The 23,805-nt window shown below is 43.0% G+C and overlaps 2 protein-coding genes across 4 annotated transcripts in view; both read right to left on the reverse strand.

Moving 5' to 3' along the window:
- Positions 1-23,805, reverse strand: part of SLC25A39 (solute carrier family 25 member 39) — a 441,295-nt gene that overhangs the window by 180,850 nt on the left and 236,640 nt on the right. The gene's annotated exons all lie outside the window — the stretch shown is intronic.
- KANSL1 (KAT8 regulatory NSL complex subunit 1) overlaps positions 1-23,805 on the reverse strand; it is a 166,072-nt gene that overhangs the window by 6,214 nt on the left and 136,053 nt on the right. For 2 of the 3 annotated variants that reach the window (XM_066626834.1, XM_066626833.1), the window contains exons 5-11: positions 20,032-20,147; positions 18,312-18,507; positions 14,938-15,103; positions 9,672-9,857; positions 7,835-7,996; positions 7,370-7,521; positions 988-1,109 (exon numbers count right to left, since the gene is read on the reverse strand). In XM_066626834.1, coding sequence (XP_066482931.1) covers positions 988-1,109; positions 7,370-7,521; positions 7,835-7,996; positions 9,672-9,857; positions 14,938-15,103; positions 18,312-18,507; positions 20,032-20,147 — 1,100 coding nt within the window. The remainder of the gene's footprint in view (positions 1-987; positions 1,110-7,369; positions 7,522-7,834; positions 7,997-9,671; positions 9,858-14,937; positions 15,104-18,311; positions 18,508-20,031; positions 20,148-23,805) is intronic. The other variant, XM_066626835.1, reaches the window with a different exon arrangement.

The following is a 23,805-nucleotide window of genomic DNA, read 5'->3' on the forward strand; positions in this document are numbered from 1 at the left end:
CCAGAAATCCAGTGATGATGTTTGATGCCATCACCATGTTTCTAGAAACACCAAGGAGCTGCCAGGCAGCAAGCAAAGAAATCTGCGCACTGACACAGATCCCTTAGTGGCAATATAGCTATACCCCCCCCCCCCAATTTAGTGATGAGATCACTCTGAAGAACAGAGAACTCTAAAGGAAGTCCTGCATAAGAAAAAGGAACTTCTTTCCACACAGGTTCCAGCTGGATTTCAGAAGCCTTTTAAGACAGTGGTTCTCAAAGTCTTCCATAGGAGGAGGGAACCACTTGAATCTTTGTGAGGGTGGGGCTGCAGCAGCAACATGATCCCCAGGATTGCACCGCTGCTGAGACGGGGGGGGGGGGGTTTATCTTCCAGCAGATCTGGTTGGCTTTCCGGGAAGGGTGCAGGGAGCCCTATGGAGACCTCCACAGGGCTCCCCAAGCCTTCGATTCATGAAAAATGGCCTCAGAAACCACTTAGTTTTCACAATTGCAAAACTGAAGTGGTTTCCAATCATTTTTCGTGAAACGGAGGCTTGGGGAGCCCTGCAGAGGGCTCCACAGAGCTCCCTGCACCCTCCCTGGACCATGCAGGCCAGATCTGCTGGAAGGTAAACCCCCTCCTTCTGTCCCAGCAGTAGCACAATCCTGGGGATTGTGTTGCTGCTGCAGCCCCACCCTCACAAAGACTCAAGCGGTTTCCTGGGATAGTGTCACTGCCTTCACCCTGCATCTTAAAGGGGAATAGGTCAGTGTTTCCCAGACTGGTGGGTCATGATGCATCACTTTGGCAACCACTGCTTTATGAGATTATGCTTCCGTTGTGGAGATCCTGCTCCCTTTTGCATGTGGCACTACTTTGTAGCTTACTTAGCAAACTGATTCATTTGATTCTAAGTAATCAAAGGTGTTCAAAATTTAAGGCTTACTATACCATCCAACTGAATCTGGAGGAGCAAGAAGAGCTTGAAAATGCTGCGTTTACCTTGGGGTGAGGATTTCCTTGTACTGCAGTTTTTCTACACGGGTTGTGGCAGCAACGGACATAGGGATGACAATGTTGTTAATGTCAAAGGAGCTTTCTCCTCTCCTCCTCCTCGGCTGTTGCTGCAAACAAAAAAAAAGAATAGAAGATGATGTGCAAATTCCAAGACTACCAGACAGTGGCATTTGACAAGAATGTGCCCATTTTGATCTCTCTCTCTGGCCAAATGGCTACTCCAGAAGCTTGGGTTGTGTCCATCACACAAAACACTCAAGGGATGTCCTGCACTTTGCTTTCAAAGCCAAGAGCTGGAATTTCCAACTCTTCAGCTACGAATGCTAAGTAAGGTGTCAAGCAGTCTTGTGCTACAGAGGTGGTTTGGGCAACATGCTTATATCTGTCTTCCTCCAAGGAGTTCAGGACAATGTCTTTAAGCCTCTACACTGCTCCCCCCCCCAACTTGGCCACCTCTACCTTTCTAACTTGTAGGTTTCTTTAAACAACGGCTTGATCCTGAGATAAGGAAGTTTCTGATCTCAACTGACCCTGAATTTATTTAGATGTTAAAAGGAAGGTGTTGAAGAGAGCTGAGAGTCAACTACCACTGGCAAGCTTTGGGCTTCTGACTCATTTTGCCCATCCCAGAATAAGCAATTGCAGAAACATTAAGAAGGTTGACCATCTCAGATCAGCAACATTCACAGCTCTTTGACCTGTGAAATGATCTAAAGAAGTGAAGGCAGGCATCTTGGAAGTCCTTGCTTGTACATACTGGTCAACAACCCTGCAATAACTCCTGAATGCTAGCTGTGTAAAAAGGCACCCAAAGTGTTTAGCAGGAGGAAGTTAGGGGGCAGAGTAGGTCCTAAATCTCAACATTTCCAAACAGCTTTCCTAAACTTCTTCAGAACATCCATAATGACAAAAGCCTTTTAGATATTCAGCACCTTGCTTCACACATTACTTTAATAGTAAGGGCCTACCACACCTGGGTACGCTTTTCGCGGTGTGCTCTAAAAACATCTCTCTGGTCTATAGTGTCTGTGTGGCAATGCATTTTTTTCAAATTTGTGTTTCCCCCCACAGAACAGGCACAAAGCAGCTGCCCTACATTTCCCCAAACCATCCCCAAGTTGTTTTCCGAAGTTTTGGAAGCTATATCCTGTCTCAGATGCTTTTGGATGGCAGTGCCACAGTTTTGTTTACATATAGACAACAACAACAACATGCTATTTCATCAGGTCTCCTACTGTTTGTTACTAGATTTCATATCAAATCACTATCTTCTACATTTAGAATTGAGAATCTAGAATCTTCTTCCTGCTCTATGGGCTCAAAGGAGATCACTGTATATCTGGATTTCATTTCAGTTTTGCAGCCATCTTTGTAGGTAGGTTCAAGCTGCAGCTTACCCAAAATCATCTTTAAAAAACCTTCATGGCTACTGGGGGAATCTGAGCTTGAGTTTGATTCTCAGTTATTTTAAATTTCTACCTGATCTGAGAAGCCCTTAGGATACAGCAAGTTAGACATGCAACCCAAAAGACTACTACTAAGACCGTATATAAAATCTCTACGGAGGCTGCTCTTAATTTACCATTTTCTTGAGGTTTTCTTTCCCCCCCTCAATATGAGAAAAGTGGATAAAAACCGAAAACAGGCATCAGCTGCTGTTAGAACTACTCTTTAATCACAAAATGATTCAGACAAGAGATTAGCTGGGAGGGGTGTGTAGACACTATAGTTTTAAATGGGTCTCATGACAGCCTAGTAAAGCAGGATTGTTACACTCACAGAAATCCTAGCACTGATTGGCTAAGCAAAAGTCACCTGACATGGCCCCCTATATTTAGGCACCTGAGAGGGTCAATGAAGCATGAACCAAAAACAGTCAATGAAGAAAAGGGGGGGGGGGTCTCTTGATTCTTTTCACAAAACACAAATAAATCAAATTCTAGTAGAGTTATGTACAGAGCGAAGCAGCAAATACAGCTGTTACACATGTCTGGATGAGAGACAGTAAGTGACTACAGTGAACCCTCATTTTAATAGACTAAGGGGATGAAGGAGTGTGCAACTGTGAATTCTAAAACTAGTTTTTTTTAAAAAAGCAAGCATGTAAAAACGCTGACAAACTGTGAAATGTTAATACCCATCCACAATACAAACTTAACCAAGACATCAGTATAGTTTTTCCTAAAGATTCTATACTCTGATAAGCGAGCCACTGAGGAAAATAAAAAGCTACAGTAAAAGAACATCCAAGAAGGAATGCCTTTGTTGTATGGAATCTGTGCAGAGATGCTACAGCTAAAGAATATCGTAGATGCAACTCAGAAGTAAGGGCAGTCCCTAAAGACTGCAGGGTACAATGACCAACCCCAGAAAAGGGACAGATACCGATCCCTACCGAGGCCCTTTTGGTCCAGAGAAAAGGTCTCAGCCAGCATATACTCTGGGGCAGGGGTGCTCACACTTTTTTGGCTCGAGAGCTACTTTGAAACCCAGCAAGGCCCGGAGATCTACCAAAGTTTTTTTTACAATGTTCGCGCCATCATAACATATAACATTTATGTGTACAATGTATGTTGGTGTACCTTGAGCCCCACTGAGTATAACAGGACTTACTCCTGAGTAGACATGCCTAGGATTAGGCTGTGAGGCTGCAATCCTAGCCACACTTACCTGGGAGTAAGCCCCATTGAGTACAATTGGCCTTACTCCCGGCGTTTCCTCCCAGAGGCACCTGAAGTGGGGGGTTGGCACTCCGCGATCTACTCATTTTGCCTTGCGATCTACCAGTAGATCGCGATCCACCTATTGAGCACCCCTGCTCTGGGGCAATGTTTCTCAAACTGTGGGTCGGGAACAACTAGGTGGGTCATGAGCCAATTTCAGGTGGGTCCCCATTCATTTCAATATTTTTAGTATATTAGACTTGATGCTACCATGGGTATGGGACTGCATTTGGGGAAATGTTACAGACCTGTACTTTTAGCAAGCTACTATATATTTTATTTTAACAATAATAGTAAATGAGACTTAGTCCTGGGTAAGTGGGAAAGATTGCAGCCTAGGATTGTTAAAAGTTTTCCTGCTTGATGTCACTTCTGCTCATGACATCACTTCCAGTGGGTCCTAACAGATAAAAAGTGGGTCCCGGTGCTAAATGTGTGAGAACCACTGCTCTGGGGGAAAGCACAAGAACTTTTTTTAAGAGTTCAAAGTTCAAAACTACCTGTTTTAGTACATTAATTTGCTATGTTTGTAATGCTGGGCTATAGCAGAAACTAAGCACCATTCTTCCAGATGTTCTGTTTTTAATATTAAGCAAGGTTCTGCACAAAGTCAACCATCTTGCTCACTCAGCTGCATTTTCCTTTTGTGAGCAGGAGAAGTTTCTTAAATTGTTGAAGATCTACTTTCAAATAAGATTCCTACTGATGGTTATCAAATTGTGTTACCAGGTGACCTGACCAGGCAACTCACCAAACGAAAGGCTGCTTTTCCCTTTGGGGTAAATCTCTTCATTGTTTTGTGCAAACATTTTGTGTTGTCCCCAGATGTATTCAACCCATTTTTGCGCAGCCCACAGGTGTACATATTGGTCCCTGTTGCATATTTGCAATGCTGGGCAGAAATGGCTACAACTGTTTAGAGGCAAAAAGGTTGAATATCCAAATGGCCTTTTGCCATGGTTAGTGCTGAAGGATGAGCACAGGGCAGGTGAAACCGAGCCATGGTCTCCAGAGTTTGATATGATAATGCACAGTGCCGGGGGCGGAGCTAACACTCAGTGAAGTAGCAGGGAACCTTGGAGGGCTCCGGGGGGACGGACGGACGGACTGCTAAACAGATGCGTTTTTCAAGGACCTCAATAATGAGGTACTTTTCATTGCCAAGAAGGAACGAAGGCTGAGAGCTCGAATGGGGCAGTCTCTTGAGACAGCGGTTTCACAGATATTTTTCCCAATATTGCTCTGTGCTGAATCGCATCGTATCCCGAACGCCATCTTTGGAGACGATTCAGACAGCTGAGAACTCCCCCCCCCCACGGCCTAGATAAAACGTGAAAGCGAACAAAGCCTTTAACTGTGAGTAACCAGTTCATTAAAAGGCTATAAAAAGAATTGCAATCAAGAGGTTGGAAGGAGGGAAAGACAACTTTAAGATTTGCGTTGGCTTGCAGCCACCCAGAGGTGAAAAAGAGCGAATGTGAATTTAAAGAAGCCCCTGCTGGAGTAGTTTTTCCCCCCTTTTTTGTAACAAGGCTGATTGGAAAAAAAAAGCGAGAAACAAGACAAGATAAATAAGGGAAGATAAAGGATCACCCTGTTGGAATGGTACGCATTGAAAAGAAATTAACAATTAATTTTTAAAGGATGGAATAACTTTCACTTTCATTTTTGCCACAAAAGGCTTGACTCAGGCCTGAACAATTAAAGGTATACTAACTTAATTTGACAGTGTTATTAACTTGAATTGGATTACTGACCCACCCCTTTTGGATATAAAAACTTAAAAGATTATCTTTGACAAAAAGGGATGAAAGATAATAAGAATTGGATGACTCTTAACTGTGGGAATGTTTGGACACTGATATTGACTTGAAATGGATTATTGACTTATTCCTTTTAGATATAAAATTTGGGAATTAGCCTTACAAGAAGGTGAAGCAAGATAATGAGACTTGGTTGATTCTTTAATTGTTATACCATTTTATTTTACTTTTTTACAGCCAGAGTGATATCGGCTTGATTTGATACTGATAAGAATGACATCAAAAAATTTAAAGGATGTTAAGCGAAAGCCAGACCTCATTAATGGATATGTTGCGAGAATTCAGAAACGAATTGAAGCAAGAGGTTGGAAAACTATCTGAACAAATGCGGCAAATAAACTCCTCCCTTACAAACAGACAAAGAAAAGTATGGAGGGGATGGAAAAAAGAATGGCTCAAATGTCAGATGAAACTAAAGAATTGGAGATTTTTGTAATGAGACAGGAGATGGAAAAAGCAGCATTTATTATTAGAACTCAGAATTTTCAGGAAGAAAAAAGAGGGAACTCTCAGAGAAAGAGAGCACATCCTTTCAAGAAGAAGATGAATCTTTGGATTAAATTCAAAAAGAATAAAATGGAGAAAATGGAAGAAGAAAAGAGAGGGATCAAGAAACATAAGAGAGTTACGAGGAAGAAGAAGGCGTGGAAGGAGCAGTGGGAGGAGCAAGAAGGAAAGTATCAACAAGACAGAACAAAGAAAATACTAAGACAGGAAGTGAAAATGGCTGAATAACAAGTGGAATTTTTTTGTAGATATTAATGGATTGAATTCTCCTCAGAAGTGAGGAGTATTCCATTAATTATGTCAAATCAAAGCAGATGTAAATGAAAACAAAGTTGGAACACAAATATTAAGAAAATTAAAAGTGGTATTTTATATAAATTGTTTTATAGATGAAAATTTAATTCCAGAGGAAGTAGCAAAAATGTACCCTGGGTCATCAAATAACTGCTAGATATGCAAAGAGATTAAGGGAATTCTTTATTATATGTGGTGAATATGTGGAAAGCAAAGAAACATTGGAAAGTGACATATTGTTACAAGAGATATTGAATTGTGTAGTACCATTCTCACAAAGGAAATGTGGTAATATCAAATTCAACCAAGGAAAACTCACCCATCAATAATGACCTTTGAAATCCACCTGCCTCCCAATATTTATTTATACCGCCCTCTCTTCCTCAGAAAACTCTCTGGATATTATTCAAGGCAGTTTACATAGGCAGGCTTCCTAGACCTGATAAGGGTCTTTACAACAGAAAACTCTTCAAACTTCAGCTGTTATCCTTTAATGGTATAGCCAACTGTCTTTTAGCTGCAGGAACACTCTAAGCTTTCCACATGCCAGGCAGGGGATTTTCCAGTTCTTAATGTTCTAGTCACTAACATTCACAATATTCTAACTGCTCTCCCACCACAACAAACAGCACAGAGTGAGTCCTCTCTGCCATCAAAGGTCATGTCAGCTTATCAATGACTTTTTCTAGTCTCTCCTCCAGACACAACCTGGGCAGCACCTGCTTAGCTTCCGGTAGCCTTCAGGCAGCTTTTCCTTCGGACCACACCTCCTGTCTTTAGCTTTCCTATTGGCTGGAAACCCTATTCATAGACCAGCTGCAATCTCAGAACATTGTGCTGTCACAACATGCCACCAGTGAGTCAAGCCTACCTTTGCTCCCTTCAGCCCACGTTCACATAACTCTGCTTTACCAGCCAGTGACCACCATCTTCACTTGCCAGGTGGTCCCAAACTCACAACCTGAAAGGGTTACTGACTTTCAGTTCTGCTCCTGATGCAGGCCCTAATCAGGTACTTACCGATGCACTGGAGGTGCTCAGGGAACTGGTACTGGCAGGTGTGGAGTTTTCTGAGGAGGTGGACAGCTGCCGCACAATGGGACTGTGGGCTGTGGAGGCCATAGTGCCTGTCAGATAGCTCGGGCCTGCAATATCTGCATGATGTTTCAACACTGTGCAAGAAGAGGGCAAAGAGAAGGGGAACTGAATGAGGTTTTCATCTTCACAATCATGGGACCAACCTGTAATCAAAGGATCTACACAAGAACCACCACAGAGAGCACAAGAGAGAGGAACCTCCTTAGGCAGGATCTACTTCCCTGAAGGAGGAAGTGGTTAAAGCACACAAGAAGACAGCCTTCAGCATCTGACTACGTATCCCCTTTAACTCCCCAGAAGCAGCAAGCACCCGTCTCCGAAGCTGAAGGAGGACAGGAATGTGAAACCCAAGCTCTCCCCGGACAGACCTGGCTGTGGCCAGCCTACCTTCGCTTCTCTCGGAGGAGCTGTCCCGTAATCGCTTTCTCTCATGAACTGGAGTCAGGATAAGCGAGCGCTCTGGCGCTCTCTCGGCCTTGGGAGCAGCCCTTAGATCGTCTAAGGGCTGCCTGTGTGCCTTGTCTGGCTCGGTTTTGTGATGCGAGCAAGCTGAGGAGTGGAACAGAAAGAGAGCCATGAAAACGCCCTGCTTTCACCTCTCTTTCGCAGCCTGTGAAGAGCAGCCAAGTCACACAAAGAGTCCCACTGCATAGAGCCAGACAGACCCTGGGAGCTCATATGAACACCATGGCATCTTATTGCCAGAATGATGCTGAAGGGGCAATTTGCAGCAGTGGTCTCCAAGTAATTGGGTGACATCCCACACTAACTTGTTCCTTCCCCTGCTGTGTGGCCTACCCGCTTTTACAGGTACAGTGTACAATGCAGTTGCACTATTCAATGGTTTCTGTCTCACCCATTTAAAGGGAGAAAAAAGGAAAGGAAGTGAGAGACAACTCTCAACCAGTGGGGTCTGTGTGGTGGAAGTGGAGGAGGAAGAATAGCTGGTCAGAAAGAGCTGAACCCAGCATTATTACAGTAAAATATTCTGGCACATCAAACACAGGGGCTTGCATCTTGCTCCATTTTAAATCATGACCTACCTTTTTCAACACTTACACAACATCCCCAGTGGTCAGCGGCTCTGTCATACAAAACTGACAAAGAGACACACACACATCCCTAACAAAGTTTGGCCCTTGTACATTTAGGGACACATAGCCAGGGCTCAAAATTGTGACAGAACCTAAAATGCAAATGAACTTATGTGCATTTGAGCATGTGTAGAGTGCTTCTGCACACTCACCAGCCAACCCACATACACTTCACTGCATATTTGAAATTAGAGGGAAAAGGATGCCAGGTCAGAGACAGCCCAAGTTCTAGCACCTCTCAGGGTTTCTGATTTGCTCTCTCCTCTGAGAAGAAGAGGGAGGCAGAGTAGTAAAGAAATAAGTAGTAGGGAAGACCTCTGCCTGTCAAAATAGACATTAAAAGTGAGTGACTTGCCCAAGGTCACACACAAGGGAGCCCACAGCAGGGGTAAGACTAGAGGTAAGATCCAAAGTTTAACCCCCTGTATCCCATGGCCTAAGCTGGTGTTACTTTGCATGCTATAAGCCATGTATCCCATGGCCTAAGCATGCTATACTTTGCTGCCTTACTACCATCTGCACATCTGAGAACATGTCTGTAAAACTTTGTATTTCTACTCTTGTACTCTTAAGTTTATTAGTTCCTTTTGCATGCTATTCATTCTTGACCTCCTTCTAATCTGCAAATGTAACATTTTTGAAGTTACAGTAATTTACTCTTCATAAATATTTCACATTTGCACACTTAATATCACTTAAACTATACCCAAAAGTCTGCTTTGTAACTATATTGCATTGTAAAATATGTGACCGTTAGTGGTCAAAATTTAATCTTTTAAAAAAAAAACCAACTAAAAGCTACAAACTGCTAGCTAACTAGCAATAAGCAGGGCATATTGCCTGTGGTTAATTTCCAAAGAGAGGAGTGCTGGGGCTTAAACTGCCTAGGAGTTTTATCTTCTGACCAGAAAGTCATGGCCCCTATATTCAGAGATGTGTACAGCCTGATGTGACTACTGGGCCAGAGAAAAGTGTTTGGCACATGTCCAGAATTACTCCGAATTACTACTTCAGTCTTTCCATGACACAATTCTTCTTTGTGTAAAGCTATGCATACAGTCTGCATGAGCAGCAGCAACTGGGCTGTTCTTGCCAAAGCAAGACAAAAGCCAAAACACGAGAACACTTACTGGCAGCAGCTAGGAAGGTGTTAACCAGCTTGTGACGGTCCTTGCGCGCAGGGTCAGAAAGGCTGCTGGAAGGCATGGTGGGTCGATGCTTCAACATAAGCTTTTTGGGAGGTTTGATTTTCTCACAAGGCTTGTGCTGTAGCTGAGATTTTAGCATGCTCTGGAAATGCAAGCTCACCGATACATCTGCAAGAGAGTACATGCACAAGAGAATTATTACACTCTCATTTGTTTAAAAAAAGCACACATTTCGAATGCAGAACAGTGGGAGAATCTTCTCACAATAAAGTCACTGCATACATCTGGCAAAGGCGACCAATGAGGCAACTAGAGGTGTGCAGTTCCAAGACAAAGCTTTGTCTTTGGACAGCTTTGTCCAAATTGTATTCCTACCCTTACCATAGGCAGTTAAGCCCCCGTTTTGGGTCAAATCATTGTGTGTTGAACCTGTGGATAAGGAGGGCCCACTGTACCAAGACCGTAACATGTTATAGGAAAAGGCCAGGGTCACACAGTACTACAGATATCTCACTAGCTATGTCAGCAAGTGCTGTGTTGCCTTGCCGAGGATGATCCTAAAATTAAAGTTTGGATATGCTCCATGGTCAAACATGATCACACCAAAGTTACATATGACAACCAAGCCAGAATCCAAACAGAACAAACACACAGCAGCTAGATCACACATATTAAGTAAACTTGCGTAGACCTATTTTGAGAAACTTTTTCTGCTTCCACCATATAGACAAGCTGTCCAACAGAGAATGGGAGCAGGGAGGGCAATGTGTTTCATAAGAACAGCCCCACTAGATCAGGCCATAGGCCCATCTAGTCCAGCTTCCTGTATCTCACAGCGGCCCACCAAATGCCCCAGGGAGCACACCAGATAACAAGAGACCTCATCCTGGTGCCCTCCCTTGCATCTGGCATTCTGACATAGCCCATTCCTAAAATCAGGAGGTTGCGAATACACATCATGGCTTGTACCCCGTAATGGATTTTTCCTCCACAAACTTGTCCAATCCCCTTTTAAAAGCGTCCAGGCTAGATGCCATCACCATATCCTGTGGCAAGGAGTTCCACAGACCAAACACACGCTGAGTAAAGAAATATTTTCTCTTGTCTGTTCTAACTCTCCCAACACTTAATTTTAGTGGATGTCCCCTGGTTCTGGTGTTATGCGAGAGTGTAAAGAGCATCTCCCTATCCATTCTGTCATTCCCTGCATAATTTTGTATGTCTCAATCATGTCCCCCCTCAGGTATCTCTTTTTTAAGGTGAAGAGGCCCAAACGCCATAGCCTTTCCTCATAAGGAAGGTGCCCCAGCCCCGTAATCATCTTACTTTCTCTCCTTTGCACCTTTTCCATTTCCACTATGTCCTTTTTGAGATGCTGCGACCAGAACTGGACACAATACTCCAGGTGCGGCCTTACCATCGATTTGTACAACAGCATTATAATATTAGCCGTTTTGTTCTCAATACCTTTCCTAATGATCCCAAGCATAGAATTGGCCTTCTTTATTGCCGCCGCACATTGAGTCGACACTTTCATCGACCTGTCCACCACCACCACCCCAAGATCTCTCTCCTGATCTGTCACAGACAGCTCAGAACCCATCAGCCTATATGTGAAGTTTTGATTTTTTTGCCCCAATGTGCATGACCTTACACTTACTGACATTGAAGTGCATCTGCCATTTTGCTGCCCATTCTGCCAGTTTGGAGAGATCCTTCTGGAGCTCCTCACAATCACTTCTGGTCTTCACCACTCGGAAAAGTTTGGTGTCGTCTGCAAACTTTGCCACCTTACTGCTCAACTCTGTCTCCAGGTAATTTGTGAAGAGGTTGAAAAGCACTGGTCCCAGGACAGATCCTTGGGGCACACCGCTTTTCACTTTTCTCCATTGTGAAAATTGCCCATTGACACCCGCTCTCTGTTTCCTGGCCTTCAACCAGTTCTCAATCCATGAGAGGACCTGTCCTCTAATTCCCTGACTGTTCAGTTTTTTCAGTGTCCAAAAAGCATGGGCGAGAGCCAACCAGGAGTGCCGGGGGGGGGGGGGAGAGTTGGGCAAGTAAATGTCTTTTGCAACTGACTGGTCCCTTTCCTCCCTGCCTCTTCAAACATTAACCACTGTTAGGGATTTTCAGATGCATGTGAATCTTCTACATGCATCTACATCTTCTACATCTTTTCCAAAGATGTAGAATAGTATATGAAGAGATATAAGCTGGAGATGGCCAAGGAGAACTATGTACATGAGAGAGAAGGAGAGAGAGAGAATGATGCTATTTGCTCAGCCAGTCATCTCCTCACCTTAGAGATGCTTTCAAAGTCACTTCAGTACAGCCAGACTGGTCCATGCCTACAGAAGCTATCTGATATACTATATATATATTTTTTACACAAGAACATCGGGCCTGAAGGTTCCTCAAGTTCAACATCTCATTTTCCAGAGTGGTTGACTAGATGTCTCTGGAAAGCCAGCAGAGATGAAGATATAGCCTTCTCCCTCTGCAACTGGTATTCAGAGAATACCTGTGAACTTAGAGGTAGTGGACAGTTACAATGATTAACAGCCACCAATAGGGCTGACTGCCATGAATTTTGTCCCATCCCCTTTAAAAGCTATCTAAAACAACGACCATCACCACATCTTGTGTCAGCAAATTCCACAGATTAATTATAAGCTGTGTGAAGGAGCACTTCGTTTTGTCCCTCCTAAATGAGTCAGCTTCATTGAAAGACCCCGGTTCTACTGTTGTGAGAGAGAAGAAGAAAAAAACTTCTCTTTCCACTTTTTTCACGCCGTGCGTTGCTTTATAGGCCTCAATCACCTACTCCCTTTTTTCAAAACTAAAAACCTGCAAACACTATAACCTTTCCTCAATAAGGAAAATACTCCCTGATCATTTTTGGTTGCCCTCTTGCACTTTTTCCAGCTCTACAATGTTCTTTTATCAGATGCAGTGACCAGAACTGTATTCCAAATGTGGCCACACATTAAGTTTGTATACAGGTATTATAAGATTAGCAATTTTATTTTAAATCCCTTTTCTAATTATTTCTAGCATGGAATTTGCAATTTTGCCACACACTGGGATGAAAACTGAAAAACCCACTACAGCCCCAATATCTCTTTCCTGGTTTGTCACTGATAGCTCAAACCCCACCAAGTGTATACAATATTTTGATTTTTTTTGCCCCAATGCACATCTTTTCACCCTTTTCAACTGTGGGCCATGTTCACTATTTTGAAGTCCATTCATCTAGTTTGGAGAGTCTTTTGAAGTTCTGCAGAATCTGTTTCAATGTTCAATACCCTGAATAGTTTGGTATAATCTGCAAACTTGGCCACCTCACTATTCATCCCAACTCCTCTGGCTAGGATACAGAGAGCTTGTCTAGAGCAGTGGTTCAGGCCTTCTCAGTGAGGTACAAATAGTTACCCGGGAAATGCAGATTCCTCTTCAATTTCAACTCAAGGGTTTTGTCTGGGAAGGGGTCACAAGGGTGCTCTTATGGTGAGGCAACACCCCCGCAACAATCTAGTTCAGACATGTTATGAGCCCGCACAGCCAAGCTCAGTCCCTAGTCTTTCAATCTACTTGCCGCAAGTAAAAAAAAAAAAAAAGAACGAATTCAAATTGAACCTTTAATCCAATCCATTCTACTTCAGGTTGAATCCTCCAACTATTGTATACTTAAGGCAGTGGTTCTCAAACTTTTTAGAGGCCCTAGAGGCTGTTACCTGATGTATAAATGCCAAGGGATATGGCTATAACAATGAATGGACAGTAATGCTCCGCCCCCTGTAACAGCTAGATTAATCCTTGATACACATAGCTTAATCTGCCATGTCAGTTTCACAAACCATTAAAAAATGGATCTCAACTGGACCCACAGTTTGAGAATTGGGTAAGAACAGTTTTGAGGCCCACAGTTTGGGAAGGAGGAAGGGAAGTCTGGCAGAGCTTTCTCCTTAACTGGGTTAGCCTGATATATACCATTGCAGAAACCATGCCTGAATTCTGCATAGAGACCACAAATTAGAAAGGAAGGGAATTAACTGCATTTCAAGCAATACCACACTTACACCTCATAATACGGACAAAGTATAAAAGACTAAAGTAGAGGTTACTACTTCGGCCTAGAGGGCAAGTGCAGGGTAGGAGAGTCAGCTGAACAGCAGGAGAACAGCTGATGGGAGGGTGTGGACTAGAGATTATTAATAGAAAGAAGCTTAGGTGTCACGTCAAAACACAGGAGGGGTAAAATAAAACAAACCAAAATCCTGCAAGTGTATTCAAAACAATCTGACTATTAAGGCTTCTGCCTTAAACACAGCAATGCAATGAGAAAGAAGAGGAGGAAAATGTGCTAGCAGCTAGATTTACAAGTCTCCAAGAGGGCTGCACAGTGAGTGTGCAAGAGTGATACAGCACTGCTGATCAAGACGAGTAATTCTCTCTGATCTGCCAGTCTGGCTGAAAAGGTATCCATCTCATTTACTCCTCTTCAAGCTCCCTTTTGCACTGCTAGCCAAAGTCTGACTGCGCTAAAATGACATTGAGATTTGCAGTTTCTCTATTCAGTCAAGCTCATGAAAGCAACAAATCTCTCAAGGGCCCCCAGGTGGCGCTCCCTTCGCAGTTTTTAAAGCCCTGATAACATCCTTTTCACCAAGGTTGTTATGATTTTATTACGTCATCTGGAAATTTCCAGTCAGATACCAATTTGTCCAGATGAGGGCAGAACACCTCACCAACCAACTCTCATGATGGAGTGAGAACTGAGCAGAAAGAGAGAGACACGCCTGCTCGCCTAACAGTTTAAAAGATACCTAGTCTCCAGCAGTGCATGCTGTGAACTGCAGCTGTTGGCAAACTAGGTCAGGATTGTCCAGGAAATGGCGCCAAGGCAGTTCAGCACTCCAGAAAAGCCAAAACAAATTCATTTCCAGGCTCTCTTGTCCAGAAGCTGTTCAACCTCTGCAGCTTAGAGTGGCATTTTGCCTATCTCCTTGGTATCACACTAGCTGCCCATATAACATCTACTTCCAAGGGATCACCACAGCCAGCAATTTTCATGCATGTGTTTGGATTACCCTGGATCCTCTTTCTGAAACAAGGATGCATGGAAGGGGGGGGGGGCTAAATTTTATTCTGCTCTAAGTTTTATTGTGCTTTATTAAAAATATTTAATAAAATAATAATCAAATATTGAATATTTTTAGACTTTTAAAACTGAGTACTGTCTTACCATCTGGGAATGAGAGAACAGGATGGATGCAGGAGTCCAACTGAGAGAGACGCTCCATCAAAGGGGCTTCATACTGGATTTCTGGAGGCGCTGAGCTCCGGGTGCCACAGAGTGCACACAAGGGATTGATGTCACAGTTGCACCGCCCCATGCTATTGCGATGAACCTGAATGCAAGAAGGGATGGGAAAATGGAAGGATCAGAAGAATAATCAGTTGGTCCCTGTGGTTAATCATTTCACAAATGGCCACAAGACACATCACAGATTGCACCTCAGGAGAAGGCAGAGCCTAGTCCATTGCTGCCAATTCAGGTGGACAGAGATGGGCTGGCCAGGCACATTTTGGGCTGAGCAACTTCACAAAACTCAGGGCAGTGCGTCCTGGACAAAGCCCTCTGTTGCTATTACAGACAACAAAGCCAGCTTGTCCTGTTTAGTGAGTAACTATAGAAAAAAATGGTTTTCCAACAATCCAGGAGAACTTGTGGGAGAAGCAAGATCTACACCTTTCAATGTGGGTTTTTCAATTTGTGCTGATACCCCAGATCACTGAAGCTAAACCAGCCAGATTTCTAGGGACCATTGTTCTAACTGAAAAAAACATTAACATGCCTCCTCTTTCTGGAGACCTTAAGACTTCTTTATTTAAAGAGGTTTTTAACTGTTGACACAGTGAGCTGGTACTTTTTAATGAATGTAATAGCATGATCCATTGGGATCTGATTTGTTTTAGGTTTAAATGTTTTAGTATTGTTTTAAATCTTTTATTTGTATTGTGTTTTTTATTTTGTAAGCCACCTTGGGTGCCCCAATTTGTGGTAGAAATTCTTCAATCAATCAATCAAATTTGCATTCACAAATAACAATAGAGACACTGCCTGGAGGTGGTTGGGGACTGGATGACGGTAAATAAACCAGAACTAAAACCAGAGAAAACAGAGGTCCTCTTGGTTCAGAAACCAATAATGACTACTAACCTGTTCTGAATGGGGTTATTAATTATTATTATTAATAATATTATTATTAACAGTATTTATATACCGCTTTTCACATCCTCTGCAGGAGGAGGTTTGCAAATTGGGGGGGGGGTCCTCCTAGATCACCAGGTGGCAGCAGTGGCCAAGAGGCCTTTTCCAGCTTAGGCCAGTGTGCCAGTTGCAGTCATACTTGAGGTTCATACTTTTGTAACCTCATAACTTGACTGCTGCAATGTGCTTTATGTGTAGTTGCCTGGAAGACTGTCCAGAAACTGCAGCTAGTGCAAACAGCAGTCCATGTGGTAAAAAGGGCTCAGCAGTTTCATTCTGAAGAGCTGCTGCTCCAGGAGCTAAACTGGCTGCCTGCTCATTTCTGAGAACAATCCAAGGTGCTAGAGCAATGATTTTCAACCTTTTTCATCTTATGGCACACTGATAAGGCGTTCAAATTGTTAAGCACATGGCACACTGACAAGGTGTTAAGACACACCATCAGTTTTTTTTTACAATTGACAAGGCACACTGCACTGCTGGTGGGGGCCTCACACACCCCAAAGGCCCTACTGATAAATGACCCTCCTCCAAACTCCCGTGGCACATCTGCAGACCATTCACGGCACACTAATGTGCCACGGCACAGTGGTTGAAAATCGCTGTGCAGGAGTTTTGACTTTTAAAGTCCTTTACAAGGTGTCGAAAAGGTTTGCCATTTGCGAACCAACCAGCTGCCTTTTAAGCTCATTAGAGGGGATCCTACTGTGTGTGCGGTCCCTGGCTGAGGCCAGGCTGATAGCCACAAGGGATAGCACCTTCTCTCTAGTGGACCCTCACCTGAACTCCCTCTGTTATGGGACTCCCCTCTTTTGGGTGGAGGTCAGTTCCCCTTCCAAAGGGGGCTAAATGCACTTTTCTGTTCAGCATTCCCAACCCCTGAATTTTCCCCCGTTTTAGTTGCTGTTCAACAACTGTAAACTGAGTTGTATGTTTTTTTTATCATTTGTTCTTTTTTATACTGTTTTTATTTGTTTTATTATTATGGTTTGTTTTTTAACTTATTTTCTTTTGTCGTATTTTACTGTAATTTTTGTATTTTATTCTTTGTTGATAGTTGTCTCCATTTTTAATGGGAGGAAAGGTAGGATATAGATATTTTAAACAAATCAGAGGAAACTCTTGGCATCAATTGTGAACAGTTTTCTAACTGCAAAGATTTTGCGTAAACCCACAATTCTGCAAACGCAGAAAACGAAAAGGGCCCCAAGAACATCCTGACAATCTCAGTAATTTTTTTTTATTTTTTAGTAATGAATTTCCTGTTCTCAAGCAAAGGCAAGCTTGAAAACACACAGGCACTGCCCAGAAAAATCTCCAAGAGGATCTGCTTAAATTTTGCAAAGTCAAAGAATCGAGCTTTACAACCAGGAGAGTTCCTTGTCCCACTCTGTAACTGGGAAACACATAATAAACAGGTATACATGTTTGTATATATGTATGCATTATTATTTACCGAGTTCTTAAAAGACAGCTTCTTTTGGAGCACAATTTGGATTATCTTGGCATGCAATTTTTGTTTTATTTTTAGTGCAAATCACATAGCAGTGCCTGCGTGTCCCATTAATGCTCCATTAACAAAGTCCTTCTCAACTCTAATTTTCACTCTCTCCAGATATCATTACCACTACAAGTCTAGGCTCTGAAGCTTCTTGGGAAAAGAATACCTTTATCATTTTATAAGTACATTCTTCTTTGTAAACCACTTTCAACCCCTACTTATTCTCTCAGCAATCCTGTGGTAGAGATTTCCGTATTCCTACTTGATTGCTGATTCAAGGCCAGAACACTTATCAATGACTTTCAAATTGAGGCCAACTTCCTACAACAGAACAAAGAATTGCCAAAGGAGGGGAAAATGTCTTCCTTTCCCCAGTTTCCAGTAACGCAGACAAGACATGGGGCGTCTGCTCACTTCTATGTACTGTAATACAGGATGCTGAACTACTGAAAGAGAGAGGATGGAGAGGCCTAGGAGAGTTCTACTATCACCAATTATGCACAAGCTTGGCCAACACATCATGGGGACTTGGAGCACAGATTTTATAATAAAAAGGGGAACATCAGTTCATAAGATCTAAATAGTGTTTGGCAAGTGTTTGATCTTTCCTGCACTGGATGACACAAGTCTTTTGCTTCCTGCTTAACTTCTTTCTTCACCACCTTCCCACACAAATGATGAGTACAGGTGTTTTCTTCCAGTGAGTAAAGACAGGATTACAGCCTATGACTTACTGAACACAATGTGTTTACTTCTGAGTAAAGTAAATAACACTGTTTTCAAACACCTCTAGTGAGGAGACCCACTGCTAGGTGACATACCACCATCTTCTTTCCACACTGACCTTTTTGGATAGTGGCACCAGGCTGCTGGGTCGAACAAGCCGCCGTTTCTTGCAGCTGAGGACAGGGCGCGTGCGGGCTGCAACACAAGTTCCATCAAGAGGCGAAGAGATGACATTTAGCCTCTGTTTTTTATGTAGCAACTCCTCTGCATCCGCGTTGTCTCCCTGAGCATGCTCTGACAAACCTGGCTGTAGACTGCCCAAGAATGGAGATGCATGTTAAGTGTTTTTAATTTGTTCTCTCACAACCACTCTGCGAATTAAATTTACAAAAGTTCCCACTTCTGTTAAATATACAGAACTTCTCCAAGACAGCCCAGTACATTGAACTCATGAGACACAAACCCAGATCTGATACCAGAGAGCCCTCAATAACCTGCTCCTTAAAAGGGTTTCCAACACTCCTTCATTCTCCTACATGCTTTTCCTGCCTTAATTTTGTTCAGTGAAAATACAATCCCATATTACTCTCCCATGCTGTCCCATCTGTTCCTCCCCCAACCTTTTCATTGTATCTTCTGACATACTATGCCTAAAAGCCCTTTTCACTCTCCAGCAACCCAAATTCTCTCCAGTTTTCAAATCTTTCACATACACTCTTTCCACAGAACCTTTTGGTCGGACAATCGCCACCTCAGCTTTTCTTCCTTTTCCCCACATGCTCACCTCGACTTTATTCCCCCTAACTACTACTAGGATACTCCTCTTCCTCCTCCACTTTTCAACAAAGCAGTTTACAGACAACGAGCCCAAACCTAAACATTTCTACTCAGAGGCAAATTCCATTATAGTCAATGGAGCTTATTCCCAGATAAGGACTGCAGACAAAATCAAATACAGGTGGGGCCTCGGTACCCACAGAGATCCATTCTCGGACCCCCCCGCAGATACAGAAAACTGCTGATAAGCAAATCTGTGATTTCTGGACCCTTAAAACCTTCGAAGATGACTGGAGCAGAGCTCCGGTCATCTTTAGGAGGCATTCTGAAGCCCACAGAGGCCATGCACATCCACCCATGGGCCTCTGTGGCTTCAGAACACCTCTTAAGAGACAAAAAAAGCAACTTCAGTTTTTAGATAAAAAAGGGGGAGGTGACACTTTTATGCCTCTAGGAGGCATTCTGAAGCCTGCAGAGGCCATGGGCAGACCCGTGCAGCATCTGTGGGCTTCAGAAAGCCTTCCAGAGGCAACAACAGAACAGCTCAAAGGTTTAAAGGGGCCAAAAAGTGCTGATTCTCTGGCCTCAGAATGCCTTTTAAAGGCATAAAAATATCACTCCAAAAACTGGAAGTTGCATTTTTTTTCCCTTTAAGAGGCATTCTGAAGCCCACAAAGGCCACAAGCAGACACACATGGCCTCTGTGGACTTCAGAAAGCCCTCCAGTTGCCTTTGGAGAGTTTAGGCTGAACCAAGTCCGGCTCAACATGGGTCCAGGTGACCTGCGTTGAGCCAGATCCATAGATGAGAAATTCGCGGATAAGTAGGCTCAACTTATAATTCGCCCTCAATCACTTTTCTCGAGACCATTTCTAACTAGACTGCAAACATCAGAAGAAGGTAAACACTAATGTTGAATAACGGCTGCAAAATATCAGGAACAGTTTAATTCATTCTAGAATTAAAGACTTCCAGAACTTTAAGGATCCTGTTGAAAAATGCCCTGCAATGCATCTCAGCAGATCATCATTTTCCCATGGGGACAACTGCAAGAACCTTACGTGTTGATAACTCCATTGACTGGTCTCGGCACTCCACAGGTTTTGGCGGACAGGGAATCTTGGATATTGCCAACAGACGTACAAAGATTCTCTGATGGCTGGGAGATGGAAGTGCCCTGTGATGGAGAGGGGGAAAAAGACATTGAGTCAAAAATCATAAAATTCCAAAATAGCAAAAATATTGTGACTTTGTTCCTCATTTTGGCATGGCACTAGAAGTTGCCAAGAGTCTGATTGTTTCATCTGATGAGCCTGCAATTGTGGATTTTTAGCCTGTAACCAACATGGAGGAGACTGGAATGTGTTTTTTTTTTCCCCCAAAGCCCCCCAACTAAGGAGATAGCATTTTCTGCAAGCAGAGCAGCTTAATCAGTTTTTTGAGGAGGAGATCGCAGCCACCAACATTCCAGCTGCAGCCACTGATGGTCAGTCACTTGTCCTGCAGCCTGATGATGTGAGACGGGTTTTACAGAATATTAACGTGCGGAAAGCAGCTGGCCCAGATGGAATTCCAGGACGGGTCCTTAAAGACTGCACTGCAGAGCTGATTGAAGTTTTTACAAATATTTTCAATTTATCTGTCACAGTGCTCTGTCCCTACTTGCCAGTTCCTAAGCAGACAGTAGTTGCTTCTGTCAATGATTATCAACCTGTGGCTCTAACTTCGGTAATTATGAAGTGTTTTGAAAGGTTGGTGTTGAAACATATTAAGTCTGGTCTTCCACCCACCTTGGATCCTTGTCAATTTGCATATAGGAGTAAGAGGTCGACTGACGGTGCCATCTCTATTGTTTTACATACAGTCCTGCATCATTTGGAACAACTGGGTACATATGTACGGCTGTTATTTGTGGATTATAGTTCTGCTTTTAACACCATTCTACCTAGCAGGCTATTTTTTAAAATGACTAGTTTGGGCATAAAGCAAAACATTTGTCTGTGGATAAAGGACTGTGAGCCCCTTCCTCTATTCCCTGTGTACACATGATTGTACCCCATCACATAACACCAATGAAATTATAAAATTTGCAGACAATACTACAGTGGTGGGGCTTGTTTAGTGGGAATGATGAGTCGGCTTATAGGAAGGAGGTACAGGAGTTGTTATTGTGGTGCAAAGAAAATCATCTCTCATTTAACATAAAATAAACTAAAGAACTTATAATTGACTTCCGGAAAAAGAGGGATGTACACACACCATTATACATAAATGGTGAGGAGGTGGAGAGGGTTGCTAGTTTCAAATTCCTAGGTATTTACATCACAGAGGACCTCTCATGGGCTATGAACACCAGCATGTTGATAAAAAAGGCACAAAAGCAGTTATATTTTCTGAGGAAGCTTGGGAGGTTAAATTTGTCACAGCAGCTGCTTGTGTCTTACTATCTTTGCATCATTGAGATGTCCTAACCTATGATATCTTGGTGTGGTACAGAAATTGCTCTGCAGGGGACAAAAAAGCTCTGCAGAGAATTATTAAGATTGCGCAGCACATCATCAACCTTCATCTACCAGCTCTGGAGGACATCTATACATCTCGCTGTCTGCAGAAGTCACATAGTATTCTGAGACCCCTTCCATTCAGCTTATAAGTTCTTTGAATTGTTGCCTTTGGGTAGACGATACAGAACTATTACAGCAGCACCACACGATTCCTGAACAGTTTTTATCCATCAGCCATAATTACGTTGAATAAGGCGATATAGTTGTTACCATGCTCCTGGGCATTATGGTCTGTTATACTGTTTTTATATTTTGATGCATGTTGTATAGAATGTGTGGGTGAGTGCGTAGAGCGTGATTGTTGGAATTGTAGTATATATTTATGCTTGTATCTCTAAGGTGCATAAATTTCGTTGTGCTGTAGCACAATGACAATAAAGTTACTACTACTACTACTACCACCACCACCCAAAGTGACTACATACAGATGTTCTTCAAAGGGAGTTTTTCTTGGGAACGAAGAGGACAAGGAGGTTTGTCTTTTTTAAATCTGTGGTTGTCTATTCATCATATGATCTCTCATTTGCTTATAAAATGTAGCTACCATAGCTGAAGGACCCTTCCCATGTGAACTTAAAATAATGCATACATAACAAGACTGTTATACATCTTGCAATTTCATGGAAGAGATATAAGCCTCTTGAAGTTTGCCCAGAAGTTGTACATCTCTTTTTGGAACAAAAACTCGTTTCTCTTCCATGCAATTATTTTTGTACATCTTAAGACAAGGGCACAACTGCAAAACACTCTCAAAAATAAAATATTTCAAAGAGACCCTTTTTAAAAATTCCAGTTACTAATCTTTGTTTGTAAAACTATTTGGCAGAAAAATGCTCTCAGCATCCCTAATACGTAGATATATGAAAGGAAGACTGAACAGAACAATAGCTTGTGAGTGATTCAACTATTTCATGGTATATTTTGGTTTGAATGTCTGAATTTATATGCAAGGCTCTTTCAGCAGAAATGCTTTTGTTTTTAAATAAAAGAGTTATTTTCATAGCATCTCCCCCATCCTTAAAATAAACTTAAGGGTCAACCCTTGAGTCAACCCTTGCAATGACTTGAGATTTGAACTTAATTTTTTAAAAAACACTTTTGAGACATCAAAGCAAAGAAAAAGAAACCTAGCAGTCAGTTTTTGAAATTACAGGACAGCCAAACTCACAAAAGACATTAAAATAACTGATGGGATGGGGGGAGAGAAGGGAAGTCAGTTGGGTTTCCCTTCATCAGTCCTCTAAAATCACCTATGTCCCAATCCAGGGACTTGCTGAAGAAGCAAAAGGCTACATGTGCTGACATGCAATACCCAAGCCACATGGGTTATGCATGCATTATGCAGGCAGAGATTTGCTCTGTTTTCCGCTGCACCGCAAGTTTGTCTCTACAGACACAGTAGTTGTCAAGTGGGAGGCAATAGCATGCAATTTGTTTTAAGTGAGTGGGGAAGAACAGAAACCAAGTTCTGTAAAGTGTGGGTGGGAGTGGCTTTACCCCAATGAAGCCCAATTCATCCACCAACTAAATGGCACCAAGATGGAATACCTAAGCAGCGCATAAATATCTGAGCGTACCAGAATGAGACCCTGGAGCAAGTCTCAGAAGAGGAGGGGGCACAGCTCAGCAGTACAGCACATACTCTGCATGCATAAAAGGGTTCAAGGTTCACTCTATTCAACTAGATTGTCAGATGATGGGAAAGGAGATTTGGTCTCAGTTCCTGGGGAACCATTGCCAAATCAGACTAGATATCATTGGGCTAGATGGTCCAATAAACCTACTCTGTATAATAGGGCAGCTCCTTGTGTGTGTATATGTCCAAATGCCCTGGGCGTATAGCCTTGCGTACCTTTAGGACCCTGCAGAAGCCTCTCTGAGGCTCCCGATGGGATTGGAGACTGTGCTTCCAGAAAATCCCCAAAAGTGTCGGTTTACAGCATCAGAGAACCTCAGAGAGGCTTCCCCGACACATCCTGGAGTCATGCGAGGCTCCATGAGCTCTAGGTAAGTGGAGGGGCTGATTTGCGCATGGGGGCAGTGACGTCCCGTGGCGGGGTGCCATCGCGAACCTTTGCCCTGGGGTGCGGGGCTGGGGTGGTCTGCCACTGCCAGTATATCACCACGTATGCCAGTGCAACACCCATCCGTGTCCCTACTCAGTTCACCCTGGCAGCACCGCTTTGGCTGCCAGCACTGCAGTTGACTGGATGCTGGGATTGGCTCCTTGGGCATCACACCAATGATGTGCTGATGATAGGATGCTACTCC

Source organism: Tiliqua scincoides, chromosome 5 (assembly GCF_035046505.1).
Source record: "Tiliqua scincoides isolate rTilSci1 chromosome 5, rTilSci1.hap2, whole genome shotgun sequence".
In the NCBI taxonomy this organism is placed as follows: domain Eukaryota; kingdom Metazoa; phylum Chordata; class Lepidosauria; order Squamata; family Scincidae; genus Tiliqua; species Tiliqua scincoides.